The sequence below is a fragment of the Aspergillus tanneri genome (assembly GCF_003426965.1).
Source record: "Aspergillus tanneri strain NIH1004 chromosome Unknown AapTan_8_pilon_pilon_pilon, whole genome shotgun sequence".
NCBI classification, from domain to species: domain Eukaryota; kingdom Fungi; phylum Ascomycota; class Eurotiomycetes; order Eurotiales; family Aspergillaceae; genus Aspergillus; species Aspergillus tanneri.
The window spans coordinates 777,514-804,211 of record NW_022984635.1 but is presented as its reverse complement, the minus strand read 5'-3'; the positions used below and the strand labels follow the sequence as shown (position 1 = coordinate 804,211).

The 26,698-nt window shown below is 49.6% G+C and overlaps 10 protein-coding genes across 10 annotated transcripts; 2 read left to right on the top strand and 8 right to left on the bottom strand.

The window, feature by feature from the left end:
- Positions 1-834: 834 nt before the first annotated feature.
- On the bottom strand, positions 835-1,815 carry ATNIH1004_010886 (uncharacterized protein; the record flags this gene model as incomplete). The annotated part of the gene is made up of 1 exon (XM_033575454.1): positions 835-1,815. One exon carries the CDS (start codon positions 1,813-1,815, stop codon positions 835-837), a length of 981 nt encoding a protein of 326 aa, XP_033421309.1.
- A 2,065-nt stretch (positions 1,816-3,880) lies between these two features.
- On the bottom strand, positions 3,881-5,002 carry ATNIH1004_010885 (NAD(P)-dependent alcohol dehydrogenase; the record flags this gene model as incomplete). The annotated part of the gene is made up of 3 exons (XM_033575453.1): positions 3,881-4,163; positions 4,219-4,651; positions 4,717-5,002. 3 exons carry the CDS (start codon positions 5,000-5,002, stop codon positions 3,881-3,883), a joined length of 1,002 nt encoding a protein of 333 aa, XP_033421308.1.
- Positions 5,003-5,439: 437 nt separating this feature from the next.
- On the bottom strand, positions 5,440-9,445 carry MDR1_4 (putative ABC multidrug transporter; the record flags this gene model as incomplete). The annotated part of the gene is made up of 4 exons (XM_033575452.1): positions 5,440-5,788; positions 5,838-9,124; positions 9,173-9,355; positions 9,404-9,445. The coding sequence occupies 4 exons, from the start codon at positions 9,443-9,445 to the stop codon at positions 5,440-5,442; spliced, it is 3,861 nt and encodes a 1,286-aa protein (XP_033421307.1).
- A 389-nt stretch (positions 9,446-9,834) lies between these two features.
- On the bottom strand, positions 9,835-11,618 carry ATNIH1004_010883 (cytochrome P450; the record flags this gene model as incomplete). Its single annotated transcript, XM_033575451.1, has 6 exons — positions 9,835-10,158; positions 10,219-10,594; positions 10,672-11,224; positions 11,278-11,347; positions 11,399-11,494; positions 11,541-11,618. The coding sequence occupies 6 exons, from the start codon at positions 11,616-11,618 to the stop codon at positions 9,835-9,837; spliced, it is 1,497 nt and encodes a 498-aa protein (XP_033421306.1).
- Positions 11,619-12,000: 382 nt separating this feature from the next.
- Positions 12,001-14,737, top strand: ATNIH1004_010882 (Diacylglycerol acyltransferase family; the record flags this gene model as incomplete). The annotated part of the gene is made up of 4 exons (XM_033575450.1): positions 12,001-12,542; positions 12,592-13,233; positions 13,292-13,687; positions 13,747-14,737. 4 exons carry the CDS (start codon positions 12,001-12,003, stop codon positions 14,735-14,737), a joined length of 2,571 nt encoding a protein of 856 aa, XP_033421305.1.
- A 91-nt stretch (positions 14,738-14,828) lies between these two features.
- Positions 14,829-15,807, bottom strand: ATNIH1004_010881 (class II aldolase/adducin family protein; the record flags this gene model as incomplete). Its single annotated transcript, XM_033575449.1, has 3 exons — positions 14,829-15,185; positions 15,235-15,542; positions 15,603-15,807. 3 exons carry the CDS (start codon positions 15,805-15,807, stop codon positions 14,829-14,831), a joined length of 870 nt encoding a protein of 289 aa, XP_033421304.1.
- Positions 15,808-15,990: 183 nt separating this feature from the next.
- Positions 15,991-19,100, bottom strand: ATNIH1004_010880 (putative proteinase; the record flags this gene model as incomplete). The annotated part of the gene is made up of 8 exons (XM_033575448.1): positions 15,991-16,350; positions 16,411-16,458; positions 16,720-16,774; positions 17,249-17,293; positions 17,354-17,429; positions 17,482-18,732; positions 18,787-18,976; positions 19,029-19,100. The coding sequence occupies 8 exons, from the start codon at positions 19,098-19,100 to the stop codon at positions 15,991-15,993; spliced, it is 2,097 nt and encodes a 698-aa protein (XP_033421303.1).
- A 2,377-nt stretch (positions 19,101-21,477) lies between these two features.
- Positions 21,478-23,579, top strand: ATNIH1004_010879 (putative siderochrome-iron transporter; the record flags this gene model as incomplete). Its single annotated transcript, XM_033575447.1, has 6 exons — positions 21,478-21,731; positions 21,785-21,808; positions 21,858-23,232; positions 23,290-23,306; positions 23,354-23,431; positions 23,498-23,579. 6 exons carry the CDS (start codon positions 21,478-21,480, stop codon positions 23,577-23,579), a joined length of 1,830 nt encoding a protein of 609 aa, XP_033421302.1.
- Positions 23,580-23,722: 143 nt separating this feature from the next.
- On the bottom strand, positions 23,723-24,556 carry ATNIH1004_010878 (esterase/lipase family protein; the record flags this gene model as incomplete). Its single annotated transcript, XM_033575446.1, has 1 exon — positions 23,723-24,556. One exon carries the CDS (start codon positions 24,554-24,556, stop codon positions 23,723-23,725), a length of 834 nt encoding a protein of 277 aa, XP_033421301.1.
- A 1,336-nt stretch (positions 24,557-25,892) lies between these two features.
- Positions 25,893-26,261, bottom strand: METAP1_2 (Methionine aminopeptidase 1; the record flags this gene model as incomplete). The annotated part of the gene is made up of 2 exons (XM_033575445.1): positions 25,893-26,080; positions 26,144-26,261. 2 exons carry the CDS (start codon positions 26,259-26,261, stop codon positions 25,893-25,895), a joined length of 306 nt encoding a protein of 101 aa, XP_033421300.1.
- Between the last annotated feature and the right edge of the window lie 437 nt (positions 26,262-26,698).

The following is a 26,698-nucleotide window of genomic DNA, read 5'->3' as shown; positions in this document are numbered from 1 at the left end:
CCTTATCTTTACCAATCTTAGCTGTTGGATCGCCATCGCTTATTTCTATCAATGGGCAGCCCCTACCGGGCCGATGGCACCAAATTAATTTTACTGATGAGAATGGTATTGAGTATCCTGAGTATGCTCAGTTATTTTGATGGATGTAACCAGCAATATTACCGATGTTGATCTTGAGAAGCGCCTCCCGGCTGATGTCTGCATGTACATTACGACTGCAAGTGCCTGTCTGAATATTAGAAGCTATGCAGTCAGTTGGGTGAAGCCAATGGGACAGATAATTAAAGATCTCTCGAACAACCACTATTGTGGTGTTATTAATGGCACTTATCGAGATATTAAATATGAGTTTTATGCTTCAGGCCGCAGCTGCGATAGCCAGCTGCTTTAGCAAGCTAAGAATAAGGCCTACAGAACTTTGCTTCTGCAGTCGCTGGATATCGCACTAGAGGTATGCAATACCAACTGCATTGCTCTCCTTGAGTGTATTCTAGAGATAGCGGATAACATTAAAATAGTCTTACCTGCGCCTGCTATACCTGGATAGAAAAGTGTGTGGCTTGGTTGTTTAAGCCAATGTTGAAACTTAGCCGAATTTATATTCCCCAGTCCCATTTGCAGATCTAGCAATAGTGTCATTCTGATATGCAGCATGATTTGCAGTTGTGCGCCAATTATCTCTCGGAACTCTCTCTGGTATTCGCGCTGGCTTTGCTTGCGAATAGTTGTACTCATTTCTTGAGCTATCTGCAGGACTCCTTGTACATCTTGCTGAACTTGAGGTTGTTAACATGAGTTTTGATTAAATACACTCAACCGATACCAGATTCACTACTAACCTGATGAAAGACTATCTCTAATCCTCTTCACATCTTCGAGGGGACCAACCTGACGTAGTAGATCCATCGTATATGCAGCTGCAGCCATTGCTGCATATCCTTGCCAGTCATCATTTTTATGGGAGTCTGCATAGTCACAAATTCCGCGGATTACCAAACAAGGAAGATTATTCATTAGCCCAGCGGCTTCCATCTCAAAGCATAACACATCCTTTTCCATACTCAGTATATCGCGAACCGAAGCATCTTTCATTAACTGGTTAGCAGATGCAATAAGGCCATAGTGAATCTTGGGATTATCCTCTTCTTCGGTGCGCACGTGTCTTGAGATGAGACGGGACTCATCATTACCACAATGCTCAGCACAGCTCACTTCGCAATTGTGAGGGTGGATAATGTCGCTTCGGTAAAGCCGATCATTGACCTCGTTAGGGCGACTAAACTTTTTCCGCAGTCGTGGCTTCTTTGCAAGAGCTTGAGTTATCAGGTCATTCAGAGAGTGGCCATCGCTTTCATACCGCGCCTTAAGTTCACCAACTGCTGAGCGAAGGACAGTGGGAGGCTGGTTCAGAAACCCAGTCCACTGAAATTTTTGGCCTTGTATTGTCTTGCCAAAATCGTACTGGAAAACACCGCCTTGTCCATTTTCCGGAACGCTCACAACAATATCACCTAGGCGAATATCGTGCTCTGGGCTGTACACGCCGCCACCAGTGCCAACCATGAGGCCAATCCGAATATTGGGAAAGCTGTGCGCCATATCTTCTGCTGCTCTAGCGGAGGACGCCGTGCCGTATTCTCCGATAGGTAGAAGAACAATAACCACATTATGATCTCCAATCCGGCCCACAGTAAATGCATTTCGAGAAGTCACCTTTGGCTTTTGGTATTCTTCATCGAGGAATACTCTGGCAGCAATATACTCAGTCTCGATAGCGCAAATCCAGCCAACAGTATAGTCATATGAGTTTGACATTGGGAAGGGAGAGAGTATGAATATTGTCTAATGAGTGCACGACGTGGCTTTCCTTGCTAATACACCTTGAAGAGCAACTTCAGTACCTATGGATAACTGGAGTAAGGGAGAAACCCGGGCTTTATACGTGGCCGTTTCAGCCTCGCGACAAGCATAAGAAATGGTCTTCGTTGGCGTAGTGGCTTTGGCTGACATGGGTGCTACTTCCCTGCTAGCAAATGACTGGCTGGTTTGCTTGCTGGGAGTATCTTTTTTCTTTAGATTTTTGGAAACGAGATATAGATCTCATTAAAAGGCCCACTCAAGCTGATATACCTACGGCAGTAAAGGTGCCACACAAGCTCAAAGAGGAGCCCATTACGAAAGGCAGCCCAGATGACTTTGGACACCACCACCCATAGGATGCGGAGAGTCTACAGGGCTGAATAAATAGAAGATCAGGATAGAAGCTTTAATATTATTATCTAATTGTGGTATTCAAACATGATATAATAATATTGTGAAGGGTATATTCGGTATCTGTTAGCCATCACCATTTCTGACCACTGCTGAGGGTCTGTCCAGGCAGCAATATTTTGCTGGCCACGCTGGGCTGCCAAGAGCGCCGGTGTTTGAAGTGATAGCTTGAGCCAATCTCTGATCCTGTACAGTAAGATAGCTGGTATTAAGATCTTCAGCTGGGTGACTAGTGAGCAAGTCGTGCGGCCTGGGTGAACCGGGGTGAGCTCACTCCATCTACAGTATAACCTCAATATAGCGAAATAAATAATACCGGTAAATATTCTCGTTATATCGAGGAATTCACTATATCAATTTTATATATAAAACACCATATATTTGGCCCAAAATGCATAAAACTAAGCACTAAAACATTGCCTGATATTAGGCTGAGCTTGGGAATCAATTATTCGAGCCTATAAAAAATCTTCATGATGATTTAGCTTATGTATCAGACTTTTTGATCCAACTACCTGCTGTTCTTTATATAACCGTAGCTTTTAAAGCGCTTCGAGCGCCTCATTTAAAGAAATAAGAGGTATCTCTTCCATTTCTTTATCAGAATCCTCATTATCTTCCTCTTTGGAGTCAAATTTTGCAAGAATTTAATCATCCAGATGATCTGCAGTGTCCTGTACCTGTTCGTGCTGGATAAAGAAATGCTTTGATGTCCATAAGATTTTTAATGGCGATACTATCTTTAAGCGTGCAAAAGAGGCTTCAATATCTGTTATAATACCAGGCTCAACTTACGTAGTATAAGCAGGCATAGAATCGATGCTTTTTTAAAGCAATTTTAAATCATTTGGCTTGTAATATTATACCGCCAGGCATGAAGATCGCACCGTATTGCTTTTAAATATCCATTAAATCAAGCGGATCTCTACCTTTATTATATTCTTTGACCATATATTGAATCCAGAATTGTCTCCAATATGTCTTCCAACAGTAGATTATGCCTTGATTAGACGGTTGAAATTTGCTTGTAGAGTTTGCAGGAAGCTATATAATAAGCTTATTTTAAAGCTTAAAGCCAGAGGAATTAACTGCTTCAACGGCTGATTTATGTGCAGAGGAATTATCCATTAAAAGAGTCGTATTTCGACCAGCCATTTGCTTATCAAACCACCAGAGCCACTAGTCTAAGGGGCCTATAAAATAGTGTGCTTTATTCTTAGGCGAACTTTATTAGTAAAAGTATCAAGACCTAGAAGATTGATTGAATATTGCTCCGTATAGCTTAGTCTGCATATATAGGTCTGGGTGTTCGTAAAAATTGTCGACTAGATAGCTTTGACGTACTCTGGCCTATTCCAGTGATTTTAATAGTAAGATCCACTATAATAACTGCCAGTTTATAGAATAACGAAAGGACTAGATAGACCAGAGTATATTTAACTACATAATTCAGAAAACCGACTCCACTGAGATTGTGAGAGAAAGAGAGACGAAGTAAGTTTGAGTGGGTCATCTTAGTAATTCTATAGTCATATAGCTAAATAACTTATCTACTGATGATATTCAAACTTCTGATATTGTACACTTTCGTATATTTTCTGTTTCCACACTAATCCCGAACCAAGACCCCCCGATAGCGCATCTTCCCATTTCTCAACGTCAACATCGCATTTTCAATTCCCGTCGCCGTCAACGGAAATGTCATCACTGTCGGCAGGACTTTCTTCCTGGCTGCAAACTCCAGCAATGTACGAATACTCTCTCTCGATGCCACCAACGATCCCTGTACCCGGATACCTTTCGCCACCAGATCGATCATGGGAACCTGAGCGGGCTCCGACGCCACCGTCAATGGATAGATACTCCCGCGGGAATCCACGAGAGGAATGAGACTTCACTTATCAGCTTACCATACCGTACCATATATACCATATATGATGTACTCACGAAGGATAATCCACCCCCGCATTCCCACATAGCAGCAGATGTTTCACCGGCCGAAAATTGCTCGGAGGTTCCTGTCCCGATCGCCAGACATGATACTCCGAGGCGCCGTAATCCATCGCCTCCTGTCTCTTGCCCTCGGAGCTAGACAGCACGACTACGTTGTATCCCATTGCGGCGGCCAGTTTGATCGCGATATGGCCCAGGCCACCAATACCCATGATTCCTACCCGCTCTGTTGATCGGATGCCGTACTCCGTCAGGACGGTCCATACAGTCGCGCCGGCGCACATCAAAGGCGCAGCGTCTACGGAGCTGAGACTCTCCGGAATGGGGAAGACACATTTTACGTCCCAGATGGCGCCTTGGCTGAATGTACCGTTGTTGAAGTCGTGGACGCCGTAACGTTTGCCCTCGCGGCAGTATTGATCCCATCCTGCGTCAGCAGTCAGTGAACAGGATTTTCAGATAGTTAACACTAGGGAATAAAGAGGGAGAAACCGGTAGAACAATTGTCGCATGCGGCGCAAATCTCGTGAAAAAACCCGAATCCTACACGATCTCCCACCTTCACAGAGGTGACGCCTGGTCCAATCGCTTTAACAATTCCGATTCCCTCATGGCCCAAAACCACGTTCGACTTCAGATAGTGCTCGTCGGTGCCGCAGAGTCCCGAGTGTGTGGTTTCAATGAAGACTTGCCCGTGGCCGAGCGAGGTGACTTGGACTTTGTCAGGGAGAATTTTGCCCTCGGGAGAGCCGCGGAAGACGTCGTATGTGATGCTCATTTTTGGTCTTGTATCTGTTGAGCAATTGCTAGTATTCAGAAAATCCTGAGAAATCTCGAGAATACCTTAAGCATCGTATATGCCGTTTATGTGTTAACTACTGAATGATTAGTTATCTTATTAGTCACAGTGCCATAACTGGCCAGGCCCATCCATGGAACAATCTGGATCCACATCTTGATCCAGAAAAATCGAATGTCTCGGAGATTGCCGAATAATTCAATCCGATTCAATTCCGTTGATAATCGAGTCTTATCCGAGTGACCCTGATCGGGAGTGACTCTCATCCGACGGAGACTTTTAACGGTACTGATTATTCTACAACCCTACCGGATTATCAATATCAGATTATCCTACTAGAGCTTTAGTCCGGCGAAATCCTACTGTTACGGATCAATATAATCCAAGATATATTACACTAATCATTAATCAATAAGTCATCCCAAATTCTGCATGTTCACCAACTCAAAGTACCTCCCCCTCTGACGCAATAACTCCTCATGCGTTCCATATTCTGTGACCTCCCCCTGATCTAACACGTAGATACAATCCGCCCGCTGGATCGTGCTCAGTCGATGCGCAACCGCAATGGTCGTACGTCCTCTCGCCGCGGTGTCCAGCGCCGCCTGCACGACCTTTTCCGACTCCGAGTCTAGCGCCGACGTCGCCTCGTCCAGTAGGAGGATCTTGGGATCGCGAATGAGGGCTCTTGCGATAGCAATGCGCTGTTTCTGGCCGCCGGAGAGCATACCTCCTTTACTTCCGACAATAGTGTTAAACCCGTCACTATCTCATCAGCATTGGTACCTTCACAGGGTAGGGATTTAATACATACGGAAGCGAAACGATGAAATCATAAATATTCGCATCCTGACACGCCTTGATCAACGCAGAATCTGAAATAAATCGATTCCCCGTCCCCAGGAGTATATTCTCCTTTATTGTACCCTGAAACAGCGCTGGTTCCTGACTAACCAGCGCCAGATAACTCCGATACGCAGAGATATCCAAAGTGAGAATATTTCGTCCGTCGACAAGGATACTTCCCCGTTGAGCCTCGTAGAACCGCTCCAGCAGCGCCACGATCGTGCTCTTCCCGCTTCCGCTGGCGCCGACCAAAGCCACGTACTGACCTGGATGTACGGTGATGTTCACATTCCGCAGAACAGGCTGTTCTTCGCGCGTGGGATAGCGGAAGCTCACTTCGCGGAGTTCTACTCTTCCTTCAATGTTTTCAACTGGTAGACCTCTCTGCATCAGAGAGGATAGGGGTCGAGAGTCAAAAAGGATTTTAAATTCCGTGGCGGCGTGTTTCGCCTTCCCCATGTCCGGCGCATGTGAGAAGATCGTCCCCGCGGCTTGCGCTCCGAAGATCACTTCGCTGAAACACACGTAGAATTGGAAAAGAGTGTACTCGCCGTGGCCGACCAGCGTGCCACCGTACCAGAAACCCAATGCCATGCAGAAGAACGGCAGGGCCTGAGAGCTCGCGTAGAGGAGAGAGGATTTGATAATGGGGAGGATGTCCCTACGTAGTCTGTCCTGCAGCTGTGTCTCGTACGATTGCAGGATTTCGTCCTCCATTGTTAAAGATGCCACCGTGCGGATGGAGGAGGCTGCTTCGCAGGCGGAACTGGCGGATTTCTGATACGCTTTTTTGGCGCGTCGTTGGAGACGATCGAGCATCCAGACGCGGATGAAGCCGCAGAGAAGGAGGACGGGGACGGCGGAGATGCAGACCAGACCGAGTTTCCAGCCCATGATTACAGCAACGGTTAGTGAGGCGACTAGGTTGACGGATACAATGAGGATGGTGCCGAGTGTGACGCCGCTGATTCCGGCTAATTGTTTGGTTTCCGCAGACAGAGTCGCCGTCAAGGCTCCGGTCGAGTGGTCTTCCCTGTCGAAGAAGGAGATTTCCTGGTGCAGCATGGCGCGGAAGGCCTGGCTGCGCGCGCGATAGATCATCTTTTCCGAGCCGTAGGCAAACGACGTGCCCTGTAGGGCGTACAGGAAGAAAGTAATGATGCCGATCATGAGGAACATAAGGGACCAGAAGTTGGCGTCGTGGCGCAGTTTGGGGTATTCCATCGGGGGGAGACTCAGCGTGCTGACGGCCTTTGCGAACAGCACGGCCTGCGATGGCTGGATGCCTCCTGCTAAGATGGATACGCTCAGTCCGACGAGGAGAACCGGCCATTCCGGACGGTTGAAACTGGAGATGAATTTAAACAACGCCCAGATGGAGTAGCTGGGGGGTTTCATCCCTGTTGGCATGAACATGGATCGTCGGGATTTGAATGGTCTGGCGTCCACTGGACCTGGCCATAACTCGATGTCTGAGTCGTAGTCCTCAAAAGGATTATACTCAGAGAGTTCTTTATCCTCGTGGTCCTCCAAGAAGAAACTCTTATATGGCATTATTGGAGACGGGGTCGTGTCATGCTTCTCCTGGATTTGTTGCGCCTGCACCATGTCGAAGTAGACGCCTCCTCGCTGCATCAGCTGCGCATGACGTCCTTGTTCCACGATACTACCGTTCACCAACACCACGATGTTATGCGCCTCCTTGATAGTGGATAGCCGATGAGCAATCACGATCGTCGTCCGACCCAGCGCGGCTTTCTCCAGCGCCGCCTGCACCAGTCCTTCGGATTTAGTATCCAGCGCAGACGTCGCCTCGTCCAGGAGCAGGATCTTGGGGTCCTTGACGATTGCTCTAGCAATGGCAATGCGTTGTTTCTGCCCTCCGGACAGCGAACAGCTGCCAATATTAGTATCGTACCCGTTAGGAAGCGCCTGGATGAAGTCATGCGCGTTGGCCATTCTCGCGGCGTCGCGAATCCGATTCATGATTCTCGACTCTGATTCGTATTCGAATTTGGATCCGATCAATCCGAACCGGATGTTCTGCGCCACGCTGGTGGCGAATAGTCGTGGTTCCTGCGATACCAGGGAGATCTGTTGGCGCAACCACCGTAGGTTGAAGGTTTGGATATCGTGTCTATCAAGGAAGATGGTTCCCGCAACGGGAGTGTAGAATCGTTCGAGGAGCGCGATGATGGTGCTTTTCCCTGATCCAGAGGGTCCAACGAACGCCGTCGTCTTCCCTGCTGGTATGTCGATGCTGAGATCGTGCGCGACAACCACGTCTGGTCGAGACGGATACACATGACGAATGTGCTTCAACACGATATTCCCCTGGACATGACCAAGTCGAATTCCCCGCTCAGACGACGGATCCAACGGCGACTCTCGATCAACAACGCTGTATAATTTCGAAGCAGCCGCCACAGCGTTCGACATGGCCTGTCCATTCGGAGCGATATTGCCCAGATTATACGACCCCAGGATGATGGCCATGAGAATCGTCAGCACATCTCCAGCCTGGATATGCGTTGTAGCATCCACCAGGAACCGTGATCCCATCCAGAACCCCAATCCATAGTTAAGATACATGACACACAGCAACGCACCCACCATGACAGCAAATGCCATCTGAGCCTTCATACCGGGTCTCTCCGCGTCTCGCAGATGCGTCTCATATTTCCTCGCCAATACCTCCTGCGCATCGAACGCCACCACCGTCCGGATCGAGTCCAGGATATCCTCTGCCAGACTGGCCCCTCGTCCTTGGAACTCGAGACCCTGTTTCGTGAAGACTACCGACACCGTGGAACAGACACCCATGATGAGCAGCACGGCGACCAGCGTCGCGCTGCATATTAGCGCCAGTTTCCAGTACTTGATATAGGCAATAACGAAGGCCGTCACGAACGTCGACAGCCCCGTGAATGTCAGTCCGACCTTCTCGGAGATCCCATCCTGGATGGTATTCGTGTCCGCCGTGATCCGAGTGGTCACCTCGCCGGCGCCGAGGGTGTCGAAGAAAGCGACGTTCTGACGGAGGATGGCGCGCAGATACGCCACGCGGATGCGCTGCACGACGTGGTCGCCCGTGTAGATGAATCCCACGGTGGCCAGGGCGATGGTGAAGAATTCAGCAATGGCCAGGTAGACGAAGTACAAGGCGTATTGAGAGAGTTTGTGCTGGAAATGGTCGAAAGTGATGGTGTGAGTGGTGATGTCGCGGAATGTGGATGTGAGGTTGCCAAATAGTAACTGTCCATATTAATCCTCTCTTCTGCTATGGATAAATCGAATACGTACTGTAAATAGAGGGAGAGCTGCACCACCTACTATCGCAAAGATAGCACTCCCCGCGAGAATCGCTCGATCCGTGCGACTCGCATCGCGGTATATACCCAGGAACCCGACCTGGAGGACGGGGACATGAATCTGTCTCTCAAGAATCCGTCTCTCCTCGTCCGAGAGTGTTGTGTCCGTGGGAGTCTGACTTGTTAGATTACTCTGAATTACTATATCCGGGGTGGAGAGTACCTTGGGGAGTTCCTTCAGCTGGATATCTTTTGTGTATTCCATACTGTCGCCATACCGTCTGTTGTCACCGATGATATTACTCTACAACTACAGAATACGAGGAGAACAAGAATAGTATCACTGATCAAACAACCGAGGAATGGTCCGGAAACCAAAACTTGAAACTCTATTAGCCGCAGACCCAATAATGGAGACGGCACGAACCATGGACCAATTTCCAGTCGTCGATTCAATTAATTAAGCATGATTTGGCTGAAAATTGGGCAATCCGCTTGAGCCCTGAGTGGCTGTCCGATCCCTGTTCCATCTATTTAAAACGGAGCGTATTAAGGGGGCTGATTTAGCTGCTCCTAATAGGGATACCCTAATATTGCCTGATCTAGGGATATCCCTAACTATGTTCTCTAACTATTATGACTAAAATGTATCAGTTAACTACTAGGAACCCTCTGAAGTTTCACCGTCAGATCAGGGACCTCCCAAAACGCATAACACCGGCTCTGACGCTGCCAGTCCTTCACTCCTCCCACGTACTGCGCATCAAAGTCCAGGAAAAACCCCGCAAGCGTCATCTGCATCATCTGTTTGGCAAAGTACTTGGCAATGCAGGATCGACTGCCCACCAGGAACGGCTGGACCGCTTCTTTTCTGTCTCTACCATTGTCTTCCGTCCATCGTTCCGGGATGAATTCGTCCGGGCATTGGAAATATTCGGGATTGCGGTGGAGGGCGAATAACGAGGTGCAGATTTCCGTCTATCCATCCATTAGAGGGAAAGCAAAAAATAAAAAAAGTACATAAAAAAAAATACATACCCCCTCCGGAATATACGTCCCCTCCACATAACCACCCTGAGAAACACGTGGTCCTCCTAGTGGTACAGGCGGATACAATCGGAGAGCTTCGACGATCACAGCGTTGAGATACGGCAGCTGCTGCACGCGTTCCCCTGAGAGGTCCTCGGCACTGGTAAACTGCGACCGTAGCTCCTGTACCAGTTTCACATGTGCCTCTTCGTGTGTCAATACGAAGTAGATTGCCGCGCACAAGGCGTTCTGCGTCGTGTGGAATCCTGCCAGCATTATGGCTGAGAAATTCTCCGCGATTTCTTCTTCCGGTAAGTCGCTGTCGCCGGCGCGTTCCATCACTTCGACCATCACGTCGCGACGGCTATGGGAGGCGCGAAGTTGTCTATACTAGTTAGTCTTGTTTTTTTTTTGATTCTAGTAAGATGAGGAAGGAAGAAGGGAGAATACTCGTGAATCAACCTCATTCTCGCCTCCTCACTCCTCAATCGAATTCCCTTCCGTAGAATCCGTCTCAACAACCACTTCATCACCGTCGGCACTCCTGACCCCTGAAACTGATCTCTCACCATCGCCCAGAAGAAAATCCGCGGCAGCTGCTCCGTCCAGAAATACGGCTTCCCCCGCTGCAAACAGCCCAACGGTTTCCCCAGAAGAACCTCCGAAACGGTATCCACCGAATGGCAATACAGCAGTCGATTCAATGTCAGAGTACCTGTCTCCGTCTCTGACTGCAGCTTCTCGACAATCACGCCATGTAGTCTCAGGACGCAGTCACGCACGACGCCAGCGTGTGCGCTCATACATCCGGGACTCAGCGAGGGACCGAACAGTTTCCGGACTCGCGCGTGGTAGTGCGGATCCGTCGCTGTGAAGAGATTCCGACGCGATATGCTCCGGTAGAATCCGGTTTTCAGGAAACTGGGACCTTTGCTAGATCCGCTGCCGTAGATGTTCCGTAGCGCTTTGATCGTGTTGGTCGTTGCTTGGCCGGGGGCGAAGCGGACAGTTTTTCCTGGATATTTTGTTAGTGTGATACGTATATACATGGGTGGTGTAGATGGCTACCGTAGGATTCGTGCAGGGATTGGAACTTGTAGGCGCTTCGGCCGGTCAGGAAGGCCCATTTTGTTCCAATCTATATTCAGTTATTAGAGTGAACTGAAATAAAGTGAAGGAGGAAGTGTACACCGTAGAAGAGGAGGTCGAGGCTGGATCCAGGAACCCCCGGAATAGTAGGACTTTTGCGCTGTAGTTGGATCAGGATGATGGCCACGCAGGGGATCTATGCAGTCAGTACGATTGATCTCTATCATGACTTTGTCACATACTAAGACCACCGCCAGCAGTGGAAAATAAATCGACGGGATGTCCATCTGGATCATGGCAGGAAAGTCCTTCGGTGCCATTGCTGAACGCTGATAGATGAAAGTCTGTCAGATTGTATTTTTTATAGCCGAAGCAATTCTAAATTCTTGACGTATTAACTAGGTCTATCTCCACTAAGACGAACCTCATTAATTCGTCTAACCCCGGACTGAATGCATTGATGCCGCAATCACTCAATTTTGAGCGATCGTCGCATCCCGAAACACAGACTCACACCAAACTAGTCAGACTCACACGAAACTAGTCAGACTCAACCCCCGAAACGAGGCACGAAGCCCAATTTGGATTCAGGGGTTCGGATCTTATCTAATGATTCCATTAATAGACGTTGTATATTTATCTCCTCACTTCGTGAGTTACAGTTACAGTCAGGTAGTATGTACCAAGGACTAAGCGTTCAGCATGGCACACAAAGTCCTATTCCTGGCCAACAGCGAGCATGGCCAAACCAACATCATCCTAGCCATTACCCATGAGCTGTTACTACGAGGCGATATCGATGTACATATTGCCTCTTTTCCGGCCCTCGAACGACGCGTTGAGAAATTACTGAGGGATCAGTCCGCCGCCTACGATGAAGACTTTCGCTCGCGCATCCATTTCCATGCCGTGCGAGGCCCGTCCAACACGGACGTCTTCATCCGTACAGGCAAACGAGGGGCTTTCCATCCCCCCGGCTATCATGGCGCCGTTCGCGGCTTCCAGTCCCTCTGCGAGGATATCTGGGGCTGGACAGAAGAAGAGTATGTCGACATCTACGAGAGCTGTCGGGACATTATCCGTCAGGTCTGTCCATCCGTCATCGCGGCCGATTTCTTCTTCCTGCAGGGTCGAGACGCGGCTTATAATGCTGGATACACGGCTATTCTCATCAATACCACCTCGCTCAGTCATATCGTGTTGGGACTGCAGCCGGGGTCGGAGCCGTTGTGGAAGTATCCTTTGTATGTCCTCTCCTCTGCTTGCCTGTCCATGCTAATATACATATACTAGACCCGGAACCGGATTCCCATACCCCCTCCCCTGGCACATCATCCCTCTGAATGCCCTGGCCGGCCTCAAAACCGCCCGCATGTATCACGGCAGCGGACGTCGTCGCGAGATCCGCGACTGGCGCATCCGACACAAAATCCACGGCCGATTCCCGTTCGCGGACGCCTGGCGTCCCGAACGAATCCATCTAACTCCTGCCCTGAAGGAGCTGGACTGGCCCTTTGACGTCGTCCCGGAGAATATACTCCCCTGTGGACCGATCCTGCTACCCACCGCGTCCGTGCAGCAGCAGGATCCAGAGCTTGCATCCTGGCTGTCTCAAGCTCCCACCGTCCTGGTGAATCTCGGTACGCTGTATGCGCCGGACCCGGACGTCGCGTGGGAGCTCGCCTCGGGGATCAAGATGTTTCTGGATGGATGGAAAGGGGGGTCTATGCAGGTTCTCTGGAAATTGCCGAAACATCCGCATGACGAGGACGATGTGTATTCTCGGTCGATTGAGCCGCTGCAAAGAGAGACGGAGAGTGGTGCGGTGCGTATTGCGCCGTGGTTTGAGGTCGAGCCTATGGCGATGTTGCAGACTGGTCAGGTCGTCTGCTCTGTGCATCATGGGGGGGCGAATTCGTGGTACGAGGCGATTCAGTGAGTCACCTCATTCTTTCTAGATACTTCATGTACGGGTTCTAATACGGTATCCTAGAAATGGCGTCCCCCATGTTATTCTTCCTGCGTGGCAGGATTGTTACGAGAACGCTGCCCGCGCCGAGTGGCTCGGTATCGGCGTCTATGGAAATAAGAGCTGCGCGCCGCATATCAGCGCAAAGGAGCTCAGTCAGGCACTCGCCACCGTCATGGGTAATGCGTCATATAAGGAGAAATCCATGCAGCTTTCTAAACTCTGCCACGTCAAAGAGGGCCGGGTGGCCGCGGCAGAGAAAATCGTGGAAGTCGCTCACAATCCGGACAAAATGGCACTCGCCATGCCGGAGATCAAGATCGATGATCCCCAGTGTACACTGTACGAGGTGAAGAATCGCTCGGGAATGGTTCTTCAGACGGCGCAGCAGCTCAAGACAGAGGGGAAGGGAACTTCCAGGTGAGTTTTTAATCATACTACGGTTTAGCTCCTGTGCATACCTAGTCTAATATGAGCAGATCCGGTATTCAGGACATCACCCAAAGCATACTGATCACCACGATGTGCAATACATGGTTCTTCCTCCCCATCCTTGGCTACTCACTCCTTCTCATCCCTCGTCTCCGTCTCACCGTCCTCGTCTACATCATTTATATCAAATTTCTCGCGAAATCCCACACATTAGGGACACTGCCCCTGCGAAACAACGTTTTCCGCAAATCCTGGATCTGGAACACTTTCGTCCGCTACTTCCCTATCACGCTCTACCGCAGCGCGGCGCTCTCCCCCCGCAAGAAATACATCTTCGGATACCATCCGCACGGGATCATCTTCCGTGGCGCGATGGGCGTCCTTGTCGCCGACGGGGAGGAGAGTTTCTCTCGTCTGTTCCCGGGAATCACGAATACTCTTCTCATGAAGGATTCATCCTTTCATCAGCCCCTGCTGCGCGAGTACCTCCTCTCCATGGGTCTAGCCAGCGTATCTCGGAAATCGTGCATTCGACATCTTACAAAAGGGGGACACGATGAACAGGGCATGGGTCGTGCGATCACTATCATTGTTGGTGGGAGTCGAGAGTATAATATTGCTAGGCCGGGGACGATGGAGGTGGTGGTTCGTGTGCGGAAGGGGTTTGTGCGCGTGGCGGTTGAGACGGGCGCCGAGTTGGTTCCTGTTGTTGCGTTCGGCGAGAATGACCTGTTTGAGAGGGTGGATGTGAAGAATTCTGGCTGGTTCGTCAGGTCTGTGGCCAAGGTGTGGGAGACGGTTGTTGGGCATAAGATCGCGTTTTCAACGGGGAGATTTGGGATCTTTTCTCCTTTTCAAAAACCGGTGAATGTCGTCGTGGGGGATCCCATCCCTGTGACACAGCAGCGGTGGGAGCCGGACCCGAAGTATATCGACGAACTGCAGGAACAGTATGTCGATGCGTTGAGGAGGTTGTTTGAGGATTGGAGGGATGTGTTTGGGGTGGACAAGTCGGTGAGATTCGAGGTGGTGGAGTGATCTCTACAGTAGTATCATAATCTATATCAGAGTTATGAGAAGAATAATCAAAGATCATAATAGCTTGATAAATATAAAATGAATACCATAGTCAGTTCAAATAACTCCCCCTCGTCTCCTCATGAATCACATCGAACAGCGGTTTCGCACTGAACCACCCAGCCACCGGAGTCCTCACGGTTTTATACGTAAACGCAGCATCTGCATCGTCAATCTTCACACTTGTTCCCCCCCGTCCTGCCGCCGCCGCATCGGCCAGCAACTGCGCATGGCAGCATTTCTCCAGACTCACGAACCAAAACACAGTTTCCTCGACGGTGCGACCCACCGTCAACAGACCATGATTCTGAAGCAAAGCCGCCTTCTTAGCACCCAACGTCGCGGCGATATTCTTCCCTTCTTCCTCGGCGAGGACGACACCGTTGAATTGTTTGTACAGGATGTGGTCCTGCCTAAGTCAGATACAATACATACATACTGGGTGGATGGTGGCATACATCGTAGAAAGCACAAGCATCCTGAGTGATGATATCCAACGGCCGACCGAGCGAGCAAAACGCCCGTCCATATAGACTATGACTGTGCGCCGCACATATCACGTCCGGTCGGGCCTCGTGGATCGCAGAATGGATCATGAACGCAGCGGCATTGAGCATCCGAACTGGGCCCCCGTCAATCACTTCCCCAGCGTGATTCACCTGGATCAGATCCGAGGCTTTGATCTGTGAAAATGCAACCCCGAATGGGTTCACCCAGAAGGTTTTGGGGTCTACTGGGTCGCGCAGCGTGATGTGTCCGGCTACTCCTGTACATCACATCAGTATGAGAATATATTGTATCAAAGTATTGTGATGTTAATGGATACCCTCGTCGTAGCCGTTCTTTCCAAAGATGCGAAACGCAGCAGCTAGTCGTCCCTTGAGGTATTCACGCTCTTTCAACTTATCCTCGAACACCGGGGGTCGGGGAGTTCCCATCTTCACTTTGGCTCTCTGCGAGGCTTCTTCCTGAGTGGACTGTCGGGCTGGGAAGGGCATTGATGCTGAGATGGTTTCTGTTGTTTGCGCCATTGTCATTGTTCTGTACTGTTTCTGGTGTTCCGATAGTGGATACAGAAGAAAAGGATATGTATAATACGCTCGGGCGGGGTGAAACTTTCTATTACCGACAATCATGGAACACCGAGGCTCAAATAGCCTGCGCCCTGTCTGACAATCTGACTCACATAATAAAACATAGCCCAAATTAGTTTACTATGTCATCGACCCCCTAATCCTCGGAATTCCCTCCTTTGATAAATCCCCCACCCAATTATCCTTCCGATGATACCAGATCTCCGCCTTGACTTCCCCGCACTGGTCGCGCGACTCATCGTCCAACGTCCCCGACTTCACCACAATGAACCGTCCTTCTGCGTCACGCGGCTCAGACGTCAATGGTGATCCGCAGTCACCGCAGAACTGTCGACGGACGAGTCCATTCTTCTCGGTCGGACTCATATACAGCTTCGGGCTGCCTGTCAGCCAGTGCAGATCGGCTAGCGGGACGACGATGTTGGATGAGAAGCCTGAGCCGGTGTATCGTTTGCAGCTTTTGCAGTGACATATCACTACCTGCGGTTGTTCCGCGTGTTAATTACTTGGAATTGTTTGGGGCTAGCTTAGAGTACGCACCTGGGGTGTGGGCTGGTCCGCGGGGAGATCAATCCGGTAGGTGATGTTCTTGCATAGGCAAGCCCCGGTTAAGGTTCTGGTCATGGTGTTTTCTCAATTCTTCCGTCACTTGAATATCTTATGTCGGCTGGTCAAATGAGACGTAGATAAGAGGACGAGGGGGCACAGCGTCGATTAAATACTTCGTGTTGTCACGTGATATAAATGCCAGCGAAGGTCCCGGATCAGTGACGTTGGTTTCTCTACGATTCAATGGCCCAGAAAATGTCCTATGAGACTGAGAGTGACATGAATTAAAGCTTATCTTACCCTATGTCTGTCCACACTCAACCTGCCGTCCAACAGTGGACATCTCCCAGCCAATCTATAAATGGATATCATGCCATGACTTAGTGTAGGTTCCTCGTATTTATAATCCAGAGTAGAATTGCGCAGTCCCACAACGGTGAGAATATGGCATAGCCGCTCATAATTATAGCAAATGGGTATGTCTTATCTGCAAATCATCCGCGCTATCTAAGCTAAATAAAGAATCAAGCTTGCCATGCATCAGAGAGACAAGCTAGGATGTAATTATTCAGATCCCTCATAGTGGAAACTGTCGGACCTGCATGACCCCATTCATCGTATTCCATAATCGATTGTCCTCCCCTCTCTGGGTTCCTGAGTCGCCGAGGAAGGGCGTCCAATCACCACGGCAGAGGGTATCCGATGCCGGTGTTTCACCGGTCTGGAAGTACTGGCGAATTATGTTGTTGACACATCCAGAAGGGGCGGATAAGGTGGAATGCTATCTGGATTAGTATCCAAGCATTAAAAGGTTATTATATGGACTCACTCCCTCTGAATCCTGTCGTAGTAGCGCTGAGCCCGGGAATTTTTTCTGCATATTTTCCGCACTACTGGAGTAAGCAACAACCATATCTGCTGGGCGGGACTATACCTTCGCAGTGGGGTCACGGGGTCAAGCATATTGTTCACGAAAAGAAGTGGATAAGAGGTGTTCGCTCCATAGGACACTAAACTCCATGTTACCAAGTGCATGCGTTACAAAATAAATGGAACACATACCTGGCACCTGCCATTTGGCCTTCACATTCCATCCCACACAGCCCAGTCGAACCTGTGCCCAGTAGTCACCTAGCATGTAACTGTCCTCTCGAAGAGTCCGCCAGATATCCTGAAATCTTTCTTCGTCTATATCTTGGAGATACTCTGCATCTGTACAGAGAATGGCCATGCTTGCATATACCTCGTTCGCGCCCGGCATCTGACAGGATGGGGACCATGGTCCATCTTGAACACATTGGGATGATGGGCAAGATGGTAAATGGAGTCTTTGTTTGAAATCCGCCATAGAAGATCCATTCCCTTCCAACAATTCTTTCGTGTATTGCGCCAAAAGGGGAAATCCAACCAGTGGTAGATACATTGCAATCCGAAGAATCAATCGGAGATCTGTCCAAGTAATCACTTCAGGGCCCCGTGTCTCCGACGCTGGAACGGACAAAGAGGCGTTGTAAAGTGCACTCTCCAAACTGAGATACGCGGATTTAATATCTGCCACCCCACCTACGCCATATAAAGGACACTTTCCAGCCTCAGCACTAATGCAGTGGGAAAGAAATCGATCAAATATTTTGTCTGCATCAATGACCGGGTTCTGGCCCTTATCCATATAATACTTGTCCATATCAACCACGCCGTCAAGCACAGCTCGTGCGACTCGGTCGGGATACATTGTCGCAAATGTCGATCCCAAGATCGTACCGTAGGAACGACCCCAGTAAAGGAGCTTTTCCTGATCCCGTTTCCATTTCGTCCGCACTCGAATCGATTGTTCGGGGTCGTAACCACGTGCGCGGTCGTATCGACGCTGTTCGGCTTGACCCTGCCTCTCACGCCACTCGGCATGCCGCTCGACAATTTCAAGCATATCACTAGCAACTGGTGGCGTATTTAGATTCTCTCCCAAGGCCTCCTGTCCTTCTTCAGGAGCTGTAGACAGCCTAGACGAACATCCCTTGTTCAGTGCTTTGGTGCGCTGCCAGTTTCTCATTAACGAATCCCTGGAGCTGCTAAGCATGCCATCCGCCTCAGCTTGTAGCTCCCATTTTTGCTGTGAAAATATGTCTGGGAAGCAGCTTAGGCCTGGGGTAGTATTATTCACCCCGCGAGGATCAAATCCGATGATGTCGAAATATAGACCAGGGGTCTCTTGCGCCACAAGCTCCGCCACTGGATCATCCGCCGCATCAACAACGGTTTGAAGAGTCTCACCAGTGTGAAGGGCCTGTGCGACTCCGGAGCCACCAGGGCCTCCTATTGTTCATGGGAATTAGACACTAACCGGGAAGCCTAGTTCAAGCCAAGTACCAGGATTAATTAGGATTGCACCTCCATATCGAGGGTCCGTCACCGGGACCTTGGCCGGTAGACGGGCAATAGCAATGGCAACGCGACGACCTTCTCCGTCGGGCCGGTTGTAGTCCATCGGGACTTCAAGACGAGCGCATTGAAAACCATCGAAGCAGGCATGATAGTGCAGTGATGGAGAAGGAGTAATCTATCGTCAAATGAATTGTTGACACCGGGACCGAGGATTGGGTCGTACGTACCTGGCTCCAGCTGAACTGTTCATCAACAAGGTCGCTGGCTGTTCGATAATCATGGATACGAAACGGAAGCATCCACTGTAGTATTAAAGCTAGCGCAGTTAGCGCCATCCTAACAAAACGAACCGCTTGGCTTGCTGGCGGTCGGAAAACGTTTCTAGTTTGGAGGTTTCTATATGTCACATCTAATGTCGTAGTCACGGACAGTCAGATGTGGAAACTCGGCCATGGCATGTCAAGAACAATGGGCCGCGGGGAAATATTAAATTCGAGGGGCCGGTGAGAACTAAGCTCCTTGACTTTTTGGAACACGAGAAGGAGCCATGTACTATCCAACATATCAATTCCTATTCACGAATCGAAGGAGAGGAATTTCGAATGAGCATAGCCTGGAGGGCAAATCGGGGTTGAAAATCGAGCAGGGATGAAGCGCGCGAATGCCGTGTGCTGGGATCGGTGACTCGGCTGCGACTGATCAGCATGGGGGAGAAGCTTGATTGGCCTCACCTGCATAGCTCGGGTACCCATCTGCCATGATAATGAACCTATACTATCAACCCTTCCAATCCCTCGCACTAGTCGACGCCACTTGCCAGCATGGAATGTTGAGTAGCGTGATGATGACACCGTGTTGACTCGTAAAAATAGAGTTTACAATGAAAATATACAACCAAGAAACGGAACAGAGAACAAAGAAAATTATGAACATGGTGGTCTAAATAGAATCATCATTCTGGCTCTTATACTTCGTTGCCAAGAAGCTGGACTCTCTCTGGAATTGCTGCTTCTGCCTTTGCGGTGCGACAACTAGGGCCGAATAGGTGGACACATTTTTGACTCTTGACAGATTTCCGCGAAAACGGATTCCTAAAGTTTTATTAACCGCTGCGCATCATTCAGGCATCTTGGTAGATCTACCTCCGGCATGCCCAAATAACTTGCAAAGTCACGGACAAACCGTTTCTTTCGCTGCTGAGCATTGGGATACATTGAATCGGTAACATCGAGACTAAATTTTACGGCAGGAACCCGCCGATGCAAAAAATACTGACGGTCCTGCCATGATCCGCATCCGATGGTCAACCACTGCCCTAAGAAATCGCCTGACCAATGACGCTGCGCTTCAAATACTTTTCGATCATCCTCGCTGAACCAACAACATGCGCTGCAAAATGATCCGTCAATTTCAGTAAGAATCGGTTAATATCTTTGCGAGAACCATCACCACTGTATCGCGCGGTGACAAGAAGACAAGCGTCTGGGGTAAAGCGAGCATCATCAATATTGAATTTAATTTCATCCATATCATCACATTGAGTGAACGACTATGATATTTTAATAGCGCAGGAATTCCCCGAGAGCGTTAAGGTTCTCGTCTGCCATCGGCTTCAAGGAAACTGCGGTCGCATCCAGCCTTGTTGGGTCTCCACCAACAAACGTTTCTCCCGTGCAAGTACATTTTGTAGTTGCAAAACAGCCCGTTGTTTTCACGCCAGCGACAGTTCATCCCGCAATCGCCGAAGTTCGGTATCAAGCTTGCCAGTGTTTAGCTGGGCTGTGGGAGTGCAATATTTGAGGCATGGGGCATGTGTCGGTGCCAGGATTGAGAATTGATCTATTCCCTTGCTTCGATGCCGTGACACGTCCCCGCGTCAGTCACGTGCCCAGTTCTTTGATCCGGATTAGGAAACGTATTGGCGGTTAGTCATCGGGCGTCATCTGATCACTTCTTGATCTCTCAGTCTCTGCTGCCCCAAGTACGCGGTGCTTAGTGGTACATGGCATTCAAATTGTCATAATGGAGGACCAAGTCCAAGGGATGTGGATTTCGTGTCTCAAAGATACCCTCTGTGAATATGAGAGTTCGTGTTGGTTGGGATCACTCTGTGGACAGAAGGTTGATGTAACCATAAAAGACTCCATCCATTGCGCTGACTTGGGAAAAAAAAAATTGCATCATTTTGTCACCACACAATCCCTTCCGACCTTCCTATTTACCTCATCCCACTGACTTTGCCGACATCTAGTGGTGACATTATTGTCGATCTCTGGCTGATCGGCGACATTAGTGGGCGAATATTATCGCTATCGGAGCTTGGCCAGAGAAAAATCCGCTCCAGTGATTGGCAGCCCCTCACTGCTGCGTTAGGGGGTAATCAGTACTCCGGCGGAAGTCTCCTCGTCACGTCGATCGCACCAAGTGACCAGCAATCCCTGCTTCGACTCTTCATTCATCATCCCAACGTGCCCACTTGCCATATGACCGTTAGGAGAATCATTGTCGGTTGATAAACCTCGAGCTGGGCGCACTGACCTCCATGGAACGGGGTTGGGCTGGTCTATATCGCCTTCACTAAGAGGTCAATACGAGGTACGTTCTTCATCCTTATTTCATCTGACTTGTCTGCCACCGAGCCATTTGTGGCATCTCTCGAATGTGTCTTAACAGAGGATGTTCAGTCGGTCAGGGGTCACCGTTACCGACTACGCCAGCATGATGGATGTATGGAAGAGCTGCTTTAGTCCCTCGGAGAAAGACGAAAGTATCTCTAGCCCTCAGCCCTCGTCGGTTTGTGATGAGAAGTATGCAGACTATGAGATCAACGTCCAAGAATCTGAACCAGCAGTGCCAGCCACGGGAGCTGCCAAAATTGAAGCTGTTGAGGCAGTGGGGGGCCGTAAAGGACGATACTTATTATACGCGGGGTATGTAAAGTCCGACGTCAGAACCCGTCATACTAATCGTCCCTTTCGCATAGATTGGCCATGATCATGACTATCTAGTAAGTTCTCATAGTTGCCACTGCTCGAGGCTACTTCTGATGATGCCAGTGAACTGGATACTTCTACTGTGGGCACGTATCGAAACTTTGCGACATCGGACTTTGACCAACTGTCTATGCTGGCTACGCTGAATACTGCGGCCAGCATCATTTCCGCTGTCTGCAAACCTCCCATTGCGAAGCTATCTGATGTACTCGGACGGGCAGAGGCGTACATTCTTACGCTGGCTTGCTATATCGTCTCCTACACCCTCTGTGCGTCGTCCAAAAATTTCGATACCTATGCCGGGGGCTATGTATTGTACTCCGTAGGTCAGGCAGGGACAGCCATTCTCAACGCTACCGTAATATCTGATATCTCGTCCATGCGGTGGAGAGGTTTCGTCTACAACATCCTCTATGTTCCTTTTCTAATCACACCCTGGGTATCAGCGTTCATTGTCGACAGTGTTGTCAGTGGGATTGGGTGGCGCTGGGGTATTGGCATGTTCGCTATCCTCATGCCATTTTGCGCCAGTTTCATTATTATCACCCTGCTAGTCTTCCAGCAACGAGCGAAATGCTCCGGACTCATCCTAACCGAGAGGCTGAACGTCTACGACTTTTGTTCCCGAATCGACCTTGGTGGCATCATCCTTCTTAGTGGTGGATTTACCCTGGTGCTGATCCCAATCACTCTGGCCGCCACCACAACCAGCCGCTGGCAGACCCCATGGGTGGATGTCCTCATCGCGCTGGGCGCCGTTGTTCTCGTATGCCTTTACCCGTATGAAAAGTACATTGCGCGGCACCCGGTAGTTCCCGTGCGCTATTTTCGCACCCTTTCGGTGGTCGTCTCGGTGGCTCTCGCTTGCATCGACAATATCGGTTTTGGCAGCACCCACACTTACCTGTATGTTTGGTCGATGGTTTCGCACAACTTTTCCCCTCGCGATGCCCAGTTCCTGAACTACACCAACTCGGTCATGCAGGCATTGGTTGGCATGGGCACCGGACTGTTGATGTATCGCATACGATCGTACAAGTGGATAGGAGTGATAGGTGCGGTGATCCGAATGGTTGGGTATGGGGCGATGGTCCGCCTGCGCACCAACGAGAGCTCTGTCGCGGAACTGTTTGTCGTTCAGGTCGTTCAAGGAGTGGGTAGTGGCATCATTGAGACTATTGTCGTCGTTGCAGCGCAAATCTCTGTGTCCCATGCGGAGCTGGCACAAGTCACCTCGCTGACTATGCTGGGGTCATTCCTAGGAAATGGCATTGGCTCGGCCATCGCGGGCGCCATTTATACGGGGAAACTGCGCCATCAATTGCGATTGCATTTGGGTCCTGGTGTGAGCATTGGCAATGTAGATGCCTTGTATAACTCCATTACTGGTACATTGCCGGTCTGGGGGTCGAGTGAGCGTAATGCTGTTAACCAAGCTGTGAGTTATCCTCCCTCTCTTTTCTATTTCCAAGATTTTTCGCTAACATGGATGCAGTATTCTGATGTGATGGGGTAGGTCTAGCGCACTCCCGGATTGATTCTCGCTAATGACTGAGTAGGTACATCACCATTGCAGCTCTGGCGTTTTCCGCCCCAGTGGTGGTTTTGGCTGTTATTCTACCCAACAAGAAGCTCGGGTACGTACATCCTAACCCATGTCTTAGCTTCAAACCAGGTTTCTAACGCAATGGGCCATTTCTTAGGGACGGTCATAATCTTGTGCAAGACAAGCAGCCCCCAAGGTCCTCCCAGGCAGAACTCGTCGACAAGGACCTTCGAGACTAGACTGAGGTATTCGCAATGATGCAGCGGCGATGATATTGACACGGATTAATTAACGTATTAATTATATACAATGATAGCCATGATGCAGATTAGTTTATACCCCGAAAGCATAAACCCACAATACAAGAATTATTTACACAGTTTTATTTCCCAGGGGATCCCAAGACACAGAAGAAGTGACGGTCCGGCATTCCATCCAGAGCATTCTTGACCAGGTTCCAGACATTCAAATCGTATGCCTCACCAATATGCCCCACGGGATCCAACTTACAGAAATCCTGAACCCAAACATTATGGACGCCATCCTCATGCACAAACGACGTCGACGTCGGCGTAACCATCTCATCCCACTTCGACGCAATAACAGTCAACGAGTTCCCCGGCTGCACGATCGGCTCGCCATCATTCAAACGATCCACCGCAGGGCCGTTGGGGCCCAGCTCATCGCACGCCGCGCAGCCCACGGCCCTCAATGCCTCCCCGACAGCCTCCCGCGACACATTCCCAAAGGCATACGCCAGGTTATAGATGCCTCCGAAATTGGTCCCGTGGGTCGGCGGCGCAATCGCCACTAGTTTGTCCAGTAATCCCGACACCCCGGCTTCGAACTTAGGGACGTACAGGGTCTGAAACGCCCCCTCCGAGTGTCCGACCAGGTCGACCTTGTCGGATTCCGTCTTCTCTGCTACTTCCCGGATGTAGGCTGCGATCTGTTTGGCCGAATCGGCGATCGGTTTCAATCCGCCCAGGAGCGGGAAGCCCTCATATTCACCGTAGGTTTGGGCATAGGTGCAGTACCCCTTGGATTGCAGCCAGTACTGTAGGAAATTCAAGTCTTCGTAGAAGGTAGCGCCCAGACCGTGGAGGAAAATGACCGGATTGGGATGCTCCTTGCTGCGGCAGAAGAAGTCATTGATCCCAAAGGCTGAGACGTAGGACGCCAGCGCGGAAACCAGCAAGAGAGGGCGGAAATGCATGGCGGTGGAGAGAAGAAAGTGGTTCAACAAACAGAGAAGCGACTGTCCGACTGCAAACAGAATAAAGAGGAAAACCTGACAAGGGGAGGAAATAGCTACATTTATGGCGCACATGCAGCCAGGGTGGCTGGCTATGGAGTGCGGAGTACAGGGAGTAGAGTTCAGCTTGGAAATGACACCAACATGGATGATGGAGGTCTGAGAGCTCTCGACCTGTAGTTAATCATCTTTTTACCGCTGATCGTTCAGGTACGGTCTTGGCTGGTTGGATTATTGGCTGCTGCAGTGGAGCTGAGAGAGAACTGTCTCCATTTATTGTTTCTTTCAGGCTAGATCGTGAGCTGGAAATGGCCCCGCTCTAACAGGAAATGTGGGCTCTATGGCTGTCAGGAATTGTCAATGCCACTGTACCATGTACTAAGTGGGTTTCCCATTTTTGGTCCTGATTTCACTTGGTGTATCGTCCTGTAGACTATAAATATGAGCGTATATAATATCTGTCAATCTGAAGTGTTAGACTTCCATGTCAAAGGCTTTCATCATCCGCTTATATATATTCTATAACTGTTCTATTGGAGGAAGCAGTTCGGTGTGCGTTTTAGGCAGCCAGAAGGTGGTATTGTAGAGCCGAGTTTTGATAACAAGGGCCATATCAAGCATTGTGCGATGGTTATCTTAGAAGATAGTTGGGGAACGAAGGCAAGGGTTGCATTGGATTCCTAAGATTTATTCTGACGTATATAAGTGAAAGATGGGGTCTACGCAGTGAATTTCTCTCATTCTAAAAACCCTAGTAGACCGTGTTGACGTACCCCTAAGTCTAGGCAACTTGGCCAAAAGGCTATGCTTACCTTGAACAGATCTTTCTTAGAATTATATATCTCAACAATCCATATCCCTAATGCCAGACCTGAATATATATAACTTCTATTCCAGACAATGGGAATTGTTCAACCAGACACACGCTTCAGACGGTCCTGAAACAGGTCCCCGGGGAGAATCTGGCAGCCTCGCTGTCAAGACTTCAAGCATCCGCAGTCTCAATGAGATATGTTCTGCCAAAAGTCAGCATTTCCAAAACATATCCACATAGTAGCTGAATACCAACGAACCAAATTGAGTTGTTCTCTTACCATCCAGAGTCACCGCCTTCTAGTTATCAGGCCACATATTGTCCCTTTACGTCTCCAAATGGCACCATCGGTTCAATCGTAAAGCACAGGCCTTCCTTTGCAGCGCAGACGGCTTTGTTGCCTGTATAATGCGGAACGTTGGGCAAGCAGTGGAACGCGGTGTTTATGCCATGGTCACAAGACGACCGGATCACAATGCAGTTTTACGACGCTGCATGCGTGTCTATGGCATCTACGTAGGCCCTGAAAAGAGCTCCCGATTTCACCAGTTCGATGGAGCTGTCGAGACATTCCCGTGTGGAGTCAACTGCTCGCACTGAATCCGCATCGGCCTTGGCCTTCTTGCCAATGTTCACGTTACCGTGATAGCCACCATGGTATAGTGTGACGTCTATATTGAGAATGTCACCCCATTGGAGGACAACCCTTTGATCCGATATATCATGACAGATACCTTCATCCAGTACGGTGCACACGAATTTCGGGAAGTGGTTATAATTCAACGGCGAGGGATAGGACTGCTCGCTGTCAGCAATACATACGAAAACCCAGGATAAATAACAATACATCATGCTTCAGACAAGCCTTGCGAACCCCTTCGTCGATAAAATCCGTGATAACGCCCGGTCTCGCCGCTGCCGCTGCAATATCCAGAACCTTTGGAAAGTATAATGAGGCGCGCCGCTACATCTTGCTCCTATGCTAGCAGAGGAGCTTCTGGCCAGTGAGTCCACTCTGTCCGAGATGATTTAACCCAGTTCAAATCAACTTGCGGAAAAAAGTCTCTTGCTCGTATCTATACGACATTACCGCAGATCGTGATAAACCAGGACGCAGCTATCTCATTCAACTGAGTATTCTTCGGCCTCCCAGACATGGAAGAGACATTTAATTCCGAGTCCGATAAGCATGAAGCGCAGTTGCTCCATTTCACAGACACGGGAGTCGAGAGACTTAATGTATATCGGGTCTTGATTGTCATTATTCCCATGGTGCTTGAAGTCTCGCA